The 12,051-nt window shown below is 35.6% G+C and overlaps 1 protein-coding gene across 1 annotated transcript in view; it reads left to right on the top strand.

The window, feature by feature from the left end:
- The first annotated feature begins 1,929 nt into the window (after window positions 1-1,929).
- Window positions 1,930-12,051, top strand: part of LOC133197699 (pre-mRNA-splicing factor ATP-dependent RNA helicase PRP16-like) — a 49,546-nt gene continuing 39,424 nt past the window's right edge. Inside the window, exons 1-12 of the mRNA XM_061333855.1 lie at window positions 1,930-2,351; window positions 2,577-2,731; window positions 3,000-3,182; window positions 3,698-3,848; window positions 4,097-4,200; window positions 5,967-6,184; window positions 8,065-8,250; window positions 8,944-9,102; window positions 9,281-9,439; window positions 10,117-10,197; window positions 10,364-10,525; window positions 10,890-11,036. Coding sequence (XP_061189839.1) covers window positions 2,029-2,351; window positions 2,577-2,731; window positions 3,000-3,182; window positions 3,698-3,848; window positions 4,097-4,200; window positions 5,967-6,184; window positions 8,065-8,250; window positions 8,944-9,102; window positions 9,281-9,439; window positions 10,117-10,197; window positions 10,364-10,525; window positions 10,890-11,036 — 2,028 coding nt within the window. The 5' untranslated portion in view covers window positions 1,930-2,028. The remainder of the gene's footprint in view (window positions 2,352-2,576; window positions 2,732-2,999; window positions 3,183-3,697; window positions 3,849-4,096; window positions 4,201-5,966; window positions 6,185-8,064; window positions 8,251-8,943; window positions 9,103-9,280; window positions 9,440-10,116; window positions 10,198-10,363; window positions 10,526-10,889; window positions 11,037-12,051) is intronic.

Raw genomic sequence — 12,051 nt, 5'->3', positions numbered from 1 at the left:
TCAAAGGTAATGGTTAAAGTTTTCCGAAAGTAGGTAAAACTCCAAGGTCAAGGTCAATGGGCTATAATAGTTGGTATCCAAAGGAAGCCTTGTCACAAGGAATACACATGTGAAGTATGAAAGCCCAAGCACCAACTGTTCAAAAATCATGGCCAAGGTTAATGTTTTCCAAAATAAGGTCAGACGTCAAGGTCAAAGGGTCAAAGTTGTTTGTATCCAAAGGAAGGTCTATGTGAAGTATGAAAGCCATAGCACAAACCGTTCTAAAGTTATGGCCAAGGTTAAAGTTTTTCAAAAGTAGGTCAAGCTCCAAGGTCAAGGTCAAAAGGTCAAATATGATGGTACCGAAAGGAAGGTCTTGTCACAAGGAATACACGTGAAATATAAAAGTCATAGCTCCAACCAATCAAAAGTCATATTGTTTTAGTAAAAGGACTACTTTATCCTTATATTGGAGTTGAGCCAAGTTATGGGCAAGGTTAAGGTTTTTGCGAACAAAAAGACAGACAGACGGACGCACAGAGCAAAAACTATATGTCCCGAATCTTCGATTACGGGGGCATAAAAAGCAAGGAAACAATTTAAGGAATCACTGTCTAGTTAGTAGAGTATGCCAGGGCATCAACGATAGTTGGAAACGTGGGATAATTTGCATAACGGGCGAAGTTATGCATAAATTCCTTATATTTCCATTTTATTATGAAATAAAATTGTAAATTTAGATTTTAAAAATGTAAATTAATAGATTTAAATTACATGAGGCCTCACGTGTCAATTTCAATAGTCCCCGCCCACTGACGTCAAACACAAAGACAGCCGCACGAGATTTGCATGCATATTAGGCCTCATTAGAGTCAGACACAAAGACAGCCGCACGAGAATTACATGCATATATTAGTCCTTCTTAGCTCCTGACCTTTCGCTTGGCGAAATTTGCATTCGAGTGGAATGGTCAAGAAATCAACTCTCCTAACTTTCAAAGAGTTATCACAGAGAAAACAAATCGAAATGGAAATATATATAAATAATTTAATTTTGTTTGTATTCTAGCCTCTGATTGGTTAATATCCAAAAAGGAACACAAATTATTTCTGTATAACCTGGTTTGGTATGGGGACACACCCCCTTGACAACCAGCTGAATCGTCTGTTTCCATACAATCCTCTCATTTCCAGTTCTCGGGATTCATGGAAAATTCCAGATTTAATAAATGTACCTTTAATTTCAAACAATAATTCGATCTTACCACATGTAACCAAACAACATGGCTGCTAGGCCTATGTATCAGTTTTTACCTCCCCTCGATTCCCATCACTTCCGTTACTACGGTTGTATTATTGAGCGGCAAATTTGAACTAATAAAAAGTAACGAAATTTTACACCCATAGTTATTAAATGATTTTAAAATTAAATTATAAGGAATGACTCTAATCCTTGGCCAAATTATTCGAGTATAACCTGGTTTGGGTCAGTTTACGCTGTTTTATAATCCGCTTCGCGGATTATAAAGCGTAAACTGACCCAAACCAGGTTATACTCGAATAATTTGGCCAAGAATTAGAGTCATTCCTAAAATAATCAGTGACGTTAATCACAGGCACTTGAGGGCTTGACCCCCCCTTTCAATTTTTTTTTTGAATCTGGGATCGGCAAACCTTTTTCCTATTTTTCTTTTCTAATATGCACTATATGTTATCGATAATGTGATCCTTTTGATTTTGTAGAATGATTGTAATTAGTTATCCCTTTCTTTCCGGATATATTGGATATCTTCGACTCTGAAAATATACAGTCCATAGAGCAAATGTAACTTTTAATACAAAAGAGTTTGACGAAGGCACTGCGATTTTTTTTTAAAATACTACAAAGATTATATTTCTTTCTTTCAGCGTGTTGTTTTAAGTATAGAATCCTGCAAGATGACCTTGTTTATGGTTAAACTAGCCAGGGCTGTTATTCTTCATACTTGAGCAATGGTTTTGTGAAGGAATACGTTAAAATTTAAAACAAATTCGAACTGGGTATATTATGGCAAGTTATATAGACCCTGATGAGGACCCTTCCCTTCATAGACTTGAAGGATCTGGAGGTCAGAAGGGAGGATTGGTCATAATGAAGAAAACTTCTGGTGATGAGTCTCATACCTTTAAAAAACCTTCATTACCCAAGGTCTCTCTGCTCGGCCTTGACAGACTAGCCAAGGAAAAGCGTAAAGCCGTAGAAGGGAAAGAAACAGTAAGGAAAAAGTCAAAAGTCTCGTCATACAAGGATGATATGGACGATGATAGTGAGAGTGATGAGGAAGAAGTAGATGAGAATAGAGATAAAAGTAGAAAGGAAAGAAAGGAGAGGTATTATAATTAATGTATTCGGTACGTACATTGATGATAGAACCCCCCACCCCACAAAGAAACATTAAAAATGGGGGGTGAAAAAGCATAAAACAAAAAGCTCAATTGGAACAAACTTATTTATATTGAAAGTGCCTTTTTAATGTTACTTATAACTTGGATGTTTTTGTATTCTGCAATAAATCAAATGGATCTATAATTATTGGATAAATATTGCTATTTTAGGAATTACAGGCAGACTCGAATTGAGACACCCTCACATCCTGGTGGCATTAGTCGAGAGGCACGTGATAGACAAAAAGAGAAAAAGCAGAGGGACAGAGACAGAGGTGTGCATGCAACCTCCAAAGACAAACACAGAGACGAAAGAAGGGAACGAGGTGAATTCAGCTAATTCATGTTAACTAAGTTACTTGGACGAAGTTGTTGAATTTCACTCACCTGCTGTTTTTAAAACTAAATTACCTCCCCTTTTTCAAAAATATTTGGCAACTTTAAAAATTTAGCTCTTTGTACCAACATTTTCCTCCATTTTTCTTTTAAAAACTTTGCTAATGTTTCTTAATTAGATTGCATTTTAAATATTCAAAAGATATAACCAAATAAATGTTTGATTTCCACTTCTTTACTAAGATTCTTTTATTATAGACAGAAACTACTCACGTGATAGGGATAGACACAGAGATGACAGAGATAGGCGTCGTGAGAGGGACCGTCGTCATGGTGACAGAAGCAGTAGAAGTGATAGGAGTGATAGAAGTTCTAGAGAGTGGGATGAGACTCCAAAGAGATTCAGGGACAGCCCTGCCACCCCTAATATCAGGGTCAAAGGTATTACCATCATTTTTGTGGTGGTCATTATTAATTAATGCTCTTTCATGTACAATTCTTAATATTATGGGGTATTTTCTCAAGCTCACCAGAGTCAGTGGCTCCAATAAGCTTTTTTATTGACGTTCATCTCTCTGTTGTTATGTGATCTCATTACACATTCTCCAAAGTCAAGGAATTTAAACAATAATAATCATTTCATATAGATAAAGTACCAATGCCCAAGAGTAAAAAATAAGCAAATGTTGTAAATAGAATGAAATTATTTAAAAAGCCGGAGATAATGAAACTAATGTTTAAACTTCCTTGTAAAAAAGCGTACAGTCTAGAATGAGTGCAGTTGTAAGAAAAAGTGGACCCTGGTAAGTTCTATTTGTAAAAGGCTGACCACTTGTTATTTGTTGCTTCTGTTAATACAATATTAATTATCAAACAGTAGCATGGAAGTAGTAATTTTGGTTCCTTCAGATACACATGCTGGCAATAATAATTGAAGGAATGGCATTCTTTCTCAGATACGCCTTCTCGTACTAACTGGGATGATGATGATGATTCTACGCCATTGAAACGATCTAGCTGGGATCTACCCACTCCAATCAGCCGTGACTCTGAGGACAGAAGTGAACGAAGTTTTTCTTCTTCCCATCGTTACAGTAAAGATCGCAGGTATACTAATTAATCAGAAATATAGCACAAAAAAAACTCTGTAGTAATTTATTCTTGTTTTTTTTTTTTTAAAGAAAGCTTTCATTTATTTACTAATAGGATCCCAAGAAACTATTCATAATCTTCAAATAACTAGAAATTATGATTATTTTTGAGACAACTGGAATGATTTTCAAAACTTAAGATTTTTGTAAAAAACAGAAAATATTGGGAATACAAATATCAATTTCATTTTCAATTTCATATAGGAAAAAGTCTGATGAAACTCCATTGCCAACACCTACATACAAATACAATTCTTGGATGAAAGACAAAAAGAAAATACCATACACACCTCAGACTGATGAGAAAGGTAATGATCTGACAAAAATGTATCATTTCAAAGGCATTGGCAACACAAAATCTAGGGGCAGACTAACTCAGGAAATCAGATTAGGGGTTTGATGGCTGTCTTGAGGCTCCTGGAAGGAGTTTAGTATGTTAAGAAAGTTTGGTATGTTAAGAAGGAACAGTTTTGTATTTGGATATGAATATACACTCAAACCTCGTTATCTTGAACTTCATGGGACCAAGAAAATACTTTGAGATATTCAGGGTAAAATACTTGTAAAATACTTATGAAATACCGGTCAGTGATTCATTTTGATGTGCGTCCTGCGTAAATTACGCACAAATTTTGCCCAGGACACATTATTTCAATAAATGTGCATCCCAATGGACGCAATAAATTTATAGAAGGACATGTACTATTTTAAATTATTTCGGTATAATCTGATTCAAAACTTGACCGATTGCATCATATCCACGTGCTAAACGATATGCATGAACGATTTTAACAGGTAGGTATGCAAGGTTGCCAACAACTGGTCAGATTTCACAACTCAAGTTAAAAGCAATTGTCAGAAAATATTTGAAAGTTAGATAGCATAGTTCGATTATCACTAATTATGTCTATACAGTGAAACGTTTCTGAAGCGAATACTATACATTTGTACCTTCGTATTTAAGCTGTAACCTGTATCATTTTTTTTTCTTTTCGTTTTTTCCTTACAAGCTAAGAAGTGTAAAGTTTAATCATTTTTATTTCTGACTATTTGTCATTTCTTCTTAAACTTTTTTTTCTACTTCATTCTGCTTCTGTGCATTTTATGACTGATACAATGTGTGAGATCGTATGTACGATCTAAAAATAGAACCAAAGTGCACAGTGGACAATATATTATTTTTATGACACAAAATCATGTACTCTTACTTGGACAATTGATAGTAAAAGTATAAATCACTCACAGCTACAATAAAACATTTGCACTTTCGTGCAATACACTTTTTTTTATTTCACCAGAATTTCCTCTGTAACATCTAATATACGGTCCCCTTGGATTTGGACGCATTGATTTTGGCAGGGGACTCATTGTTGTCATTAAGAGGGGTCCTTTGGACCCATGATAACCATTTTCAAAATGAATCACTGACCGGTAAGCACTTGGGACTTCAAAATCACTTCGGCATATCCATGGTATTCAAGATATTCTTGTTTGAGATCCGAAATTTAACTGTATGCAGTTTCAATAAATAAGTGCTTCATTTGTTTACATAACTAGAGGTAATAGTTGATAACTTTACTGGTAGCATTTAAGTTTGCTAGCAAGGAATAGATCAATCAAAACTGCCAATCTTTCTGTACAGAAACAGACTCTAATTTTCGATGAATTCAATTATTGTTTTAATTGAAAAATTGGTGTCTTTGAAAATTATATCTGCATTTGATTCTGAATTCTCTAATTTTTTTTTGCATTTATATCTGCTGTGTAAATTTTTTCTATGTAATGAAATTCCATCTTGAACAATTTTCAACAATACCAATTCCAACTGCATGTATGTTGTATATCATGGCTGATCAAAATGATTTGCCTTAAATGAATCCATTGCCTCAAAATATTTAAGTTTTCTTCACTACTGCCATTTTGATGAACAAATTCTTGATCATTTTTTTTTTTGGAGCTTGTTTCAACAAGTCATAACAGGACCATCAACATCCAATACCCCCTCCCCGATTTCTCACATGTGTTAGTCCCCAAGGCTCACTTCATGAGATACATGTATTTGTTTGATTAATAGGTAAAGTGGATTTAGACAGTATGACAGAGGAGGAACGTGAGAATTGGGAGGAGGAACAGAAACGACTCGATCGGGAGTGGTATGGACTGGACGAGGGCTATGATGATGACCACAACCCATTTTCTGGGATGTCTTCAGAATACACCAAAAGAAAAGAGGAGGAGGTAGAGAAGAAAAAGAAGAAGAAAATGACAGCAAGACAGGCTCAGCATCAGAGAGTAAGTATATATGTAGAACAGCTAGGCTCAGCATTAGAGAGTAACTGTATATGTAGAATCAGACAGGCTCAGTATTAGAGGGTTAGTGTAAATGTAGAATCAGACAGGCTCAGCATTAGAGGGAAAGTGTATGTGTAGAATTAGTCAGTGTTAACATCAAAGTGTAAGGGTTTGTGTAAAAACTGTCAGCCTAGCATCAGAGGGTAAGTGTATATGTAGAATCAGACAGGCTCAGCATTAGAGGGTTAGTGTAAATGTAGAATCAGACAGGCTCAGCATTAGAGAGTAGGTGTATATGTAGAATCAGACAGGCTCAGCATTAGAGGGTAAGTGTATATGTAGAATCAGACAATCCCAGCATTAGAGAGTAAGTGTAAATGTAGAATCAGACAGGCTCAGTATTAGAGGGTTAGTGTAAATGTAGAATCAAACAGGCTTAGCATTAGAGGGTTAGTGTAAATGTAGAATCAGACAGGCTCAGCATTAGAGAGTTAGTGTAAATGTAGAATCAAACAGGCTTAGCATTAGAGGGTTAGTGTAAATGTAGAATCAGACAGGCTCAGCATTAGAGGGTTAGTGTAAATGTTGGAGCAGACAGGCTCAGCATTAGTGAGTAAGTATATAATGTAGAATCAGACAGGCTCAGCATTAGAGGGTTAGTGTAAATGTAGAATGAGACAGGCTCAGCATTAGAGAGTAAGTGTATATGTAGAATCAGACAGGCTCAGCATTAGAGGGTTAGTGTAAATGTAGAATCAGACAGGCTCAGCATTAGAGGGTTAGTGTAAATGTAGAATTAGACATGCTCAGCATTAGAGAGTAAGTGTATATGTAGAATCAGACAGGCTCAGCATCAGAGGGTAAGTGTATATGTAGAATCAGACATTAGATTGATTGATTGTATGTTGTTTAACGTCCCTCTCGAGAATTTTTCACTCATATGGAGACGCCACCACTTGCCGGTGGAGAGCTGCAAATTTTGTCCTATACTCGGCACTTACGGCCATTGAGCAGTGAGGGGTCTTTTTCGTGCCAGCACCTACTGCAACACGGGGCCTCGGTTTATATGGTCTCATCCGAAGGACCGGTCTCCACGTCCCACAGTGGGATTTGAACCCACGACATAAGGATCAGCTCCTTACTTCGCGACTGTAGAGCAGACGCTTTAACCACTGCGCCACGCGGGCGACTCACAGCATTAGAGGGTAAGTGTAAATGTAGAACCAGACAGGCTCAGCATTAGAGGGTTAGTGTAAGTGTAGAATCAGACAGGCTCAGCATCAGAGGGTTAGTGTATATGTAGAATCAGACAGGCTCAGCATTAGAGGGTTAGTGTAAATGTAGAATCAGACAGGCTCAGCATTAGAGTATGTGTACATGGAACAACACTCAAATTCAGCACTAGAGAGAGTGTGAATGTGTTATCAGTCAAACTCAGCACCAGAATGGGTGTATGTGTGCTATCAGTCAAACTCAGAATGTGTTTTAGTGTACATCTGTAATTAGTGGACCTCAGAATGAGAGTTAATGTACACATATATCACCACACGAGTTTGTGTACATGTGTAATCAGTCAAACTCAATGTTAGAATTGGTGTACATTTACAGTTAGTTAGGCTCAGTCTCACTGGGCATGTATAATCAAACTAACCATGTATACATGAACTCAGTGGGCTTAATAATAGAGAATGAACATGTATGTTCTGTTGTTTTATTTAAGCGTCAGGGAGTTTGTGAACATTTTTACTCAGACTTAGCACAAGGGAGTTAGTGTTCATATATAATCACACAACACCCTAGACTTAATTTTAAAAATATTGAGAAAATCTGGTTTGGAAACAATACCTGATTGTCCTATGTATATTATGCTGTATTTTTAGGACAATGAACTGTGGGAGACCAACAGAATGATGAGGAGTGGGGTGGTGGTCAGGACGAATTACGACGAGGATTTCGAGGAGGATAATGAGGCCAGAGTTCACTTACTGGTTCACAACATTGTACCACCATTTCTAGATGGGAGGATCACATTCACCAAGCAACCGGAGCCTGTCATTCCAGTCAAGGTATGATGTTCATATCTCTCTCATAATGTCCCTCATTTAGAGGTACACAGAAAATCAGACTGACAGTGATTTAACTGTGAGAGTTGTGAAACATGCATAACCAGTATGTTTTAGCAGATATTTCTAATAGTTGGTTTATTTTGCTGTGAACTTGTATTTACTTTTTAACCATGTTTTTAAAGCCTGAACTCTCAGCAATTACCATTTGACCCTCTAGTGAAGGTCTTCTTTAAATAACTAATAGCTTAGAATTGAATGAATTAAAATAAATTTAGTCTTATGATCTGTAAAAGAAATTAATATAAAAAGAGATACATGGACATACAGTAGAACTTTTATATCGCAAACATTGTTAGATTGAATACCTAAGATACGTGTATTTCTAAGTGAGTCAACTGACCTGACATACAAAAATGTGTCATACTCTGAGAAGTTTTTGGACAGCCCAACCATGCTTGAAATCAATGAGATATTGATGTTTGAAAAAAAAAAGAATATATATATATATATATATATATATATATATATATATATATATATATATATATATATATATATATATATATATATATATATAATGATTTGAAATGAAAAAAAAATCACATTGTTGAAGATGTTGAAAACTTTGTTTCGTGAAATATAGTGATACACAACAGAAATTTTATTGTATTTTGTACACTGTGATATTTACAGGATCCGACCTCAGATATGGCTCAAGTGGCCCGGAAAGGTTGTGCTGTGGTACGAATACACAGAGATCAGAAAGAAAAACGGAAAGCCCAGAAAAAAGAATGGGAATTGGCAGGAACTAAAATTGGGGAAATCATGGGCGTCAAAAAAGAGGAGGAAAAGGTAAAATTTAAAAATTAAAATCAATCAGACCTTGAGATGTTTAATAAAATATCTTATTAACTTATTCCTATCAGATAAAAAAAGTTTCCCATACAGGCAATCAAGCATACACTATATGTTTAAGTATTGAGTTGTTTTTAAACAGATAAATTGCAATGTAGAATTATGTCCCTTCCAGGATGACAAGACTTTAGAGAATGGGGATTTAGATTACAAGGCAGACCACAAGTTTGCTGATCTGCTGAAAGAGAAAACTGAGGCAGTTAGTGACTTTGCCAAGAGAAAAACCATAGCAGACCAGAGAAGATACTTACCTATTTATGCAGTTAGAAATGAGGTGAGTCAAGTACTAAGAGTATACTGTACTGATCTTTCAGGTAAAGTCCCTAACATTCTTTGTTAGATTCAGACAGCCAGAAATTGGATGAAAATCATGGAATTTTAACTACTTAAACCAACTTTTATTCGCTTGCGAGAAATATTCGTGAGTTTCGCGACCTACTTTATCTCGCGAATATTAATCACCACGAACCATTTATTTTGCTTTGTATTTGTAGAGAATGTTTCCTCAGTCGTGAAAATAAATCGTCCGGATTGATTTCAAACTGATGAATCACGAATAAAAGATGACGCGAATAATAGTTGGTTTACAGTATATTCAGAGATATGATGTTTCTCTGAGGTTAAGAAAATTAAAACACCACATAGGTTAGAACGTGGAATTTTGATTTTTTTTTTATTATGGAGCACCCATAATTACCAACACATCAACTATGTGGAAGATCTTTCCCTCCAGAATACCTAGCTGGAAATTTAACATTCATTCAAAAAAGATGCTTGATTGCACAGAAATACTATTTGTATTTATACATAAAGGACTAGAAATGGTTTGTGTATTAAAATGCATGCACCCTGAATAGGAATGGGGATAAAAGGGTCTCAAGTGTCAGAGCATGGAGTAAAATATTATTTGTTTTATTTTGTCTGTCATAATGATTTTCTATCTTCTTCTAGCTTCTTAATGTCATCAGAGACAACAATGTTGTTATTATAGTGGGAGAAACTGGATCAGGAAAGACTACCCAGCTCACGCAGGTCAGTAATGAGGAGATCATGTACCTAGTCACACTTATAATGAATTCATACTTACAGCAAAGTGATTTTTTACTTTATAGTTTAAAAACTTATTAGGAACTTATTGGATATGAAGAATCATGTTTATATCCAATCAAACTGATTTGTCATATGTTCTTTTTTCCAGTATCTACATGAGGATGGCTACACTAAGTACGGTATGGTTGGGTGTACACAGCCTAGAAGAGTGGCAGCCATGTCGGTGGCAAAGCGAGTCTCAGAGGAAATGGAGGTGGAGCTGGGACAGGAAGTGGGATACGCCATACGATTTGAGGACTGTACGTCAGAGGTTGGTATTCACTGAATCATCATAAAACTATTTTCATTCAGGAAAGAAGCCTCATTGAATTTATAAGAAGCATGACTGTACACACATAAAAAATACAATCTCACCAACTCCATTATATGCATTTTTAAAGTGAAGTTTTCAAAACTGAATTCATGCAACTACTAAATGATGGGAATTCATTACTTATGTGGTGGGTTTATGAAGAGTGTGGAATAAAATTGGTCCCTCTGGAAAAAGTGTTTCACAAAAGCATCCTTTTTGTACATTTTATATGTTTAAAACAGTAGTAATCTTCCTATTTATATACATAATTATGACCTTTTTATACAGGTACAAAAGAGTTAACCTTGTGCATTTGTTTCAGAAAACTATGATAAAGTACATGACGGATGGTATCCTGTTGAGGGAATCTCTTAGAGAGTCAGATTTAGACAACTACAGCGCCGTCATCATGGATGAAGCTCACGAACGATCACTGAACACAGACGTCTTGTTTGGACTCCTTAGAGATGTAATATGTTCATTTATAAAAAAAAAGTCATATAAACTGTTATCAATGCATATAGACTTACATGGCAATTCCACTTGGATATATGGTTTATATTAGAAGTATGATGGATAAGAAAGATACGTGTATTTAATTTTTAAAATGTAACATACGAGGGGTGATCAAAAAGTTCGTGAACTAATTGAATTACTTCATAAAAGAAATAAAATGAGGTTTCAGGGTTTATTATTTTTTAAAGTAGTCCTCTCCGATTTTATTGCACATCTGCCATTGGTCTGCCCATGCACGAATCACGTGATCCAGGCAGTCACGTGACATGCTCTGTAGCAGTCTGTTCACAGATGCTGAAAGATTTTTCCAAGTCTTATATTTCGTACCATGCAAGTTATTTTTTATAACAAAAATAGTCCATCTGTTAGAAATGGCCAAATCTCGGCAATAGGATGGGGGGGATAAGGATATCCCTTCCCACAATTAGTATGGTGACCCATCACAACCCAAGTCCTCTGTCTCAGGAGCGTCGTTTATCCAATGTGGATAAAGTATGGGCGCCTTCTTTTTATCATATCTCAAATGTTTAAAGTCTAAAGTAAACAATATTTTAGGGATTTAATAATTATATTATTGTTAAGATATTCAACCATTTTTCTAATTGTAACTTGACGATGTTTCATAACAAATTGCTCAACTAAGGACCCATCTTTTCCCTGGCTTGCTTTCACTGGGCAACAGAACAAAAATCATTTTTAACCATCTCCCTGCCTTCACTTAAACAATGAATTCAATTAATGATTGAACTTCTGGTAAGTCTTTTTTCTTCATAAACCTTGTACAAATTATCATATTCTACTGCAAAGGAATTTCCAAGATATACGTTAAACTTTACAGCCGTTCGTTGCTGGAGTACAACTGAGTTAACCATTTTTTGTCACAAGTGACATACATATTGACGTCATTTTCACATTGTGACGTCACAAACACGGAGCAAAACATTATTTAACATCTGTTATTCAAGAAC

Source organism: Saccostrea echinata, unplaced genomic scaffold (genome assembly GCF_033153115.1).
Source record: "Saccostrea echinata isolate AGI-Se365-2 ecotype Australia unplaced genomic scaffold, CSIRO_AGI_Sech_v1 ptg000030l, whole genome shotgun sequence".
In the NCBI taxonomy this organism is placed as follows: Eukaryota; Metazoa; Mollusca; class Bivalvia; order Ostreida; family Ostreidae; genus Saccostrea; species Saccostrea echinata.
The sequence above is the reverse complement of the archived record's forward strand: the minus strand, read 5'-3'. Positions and strand labels throughout refer to the sequence as shown.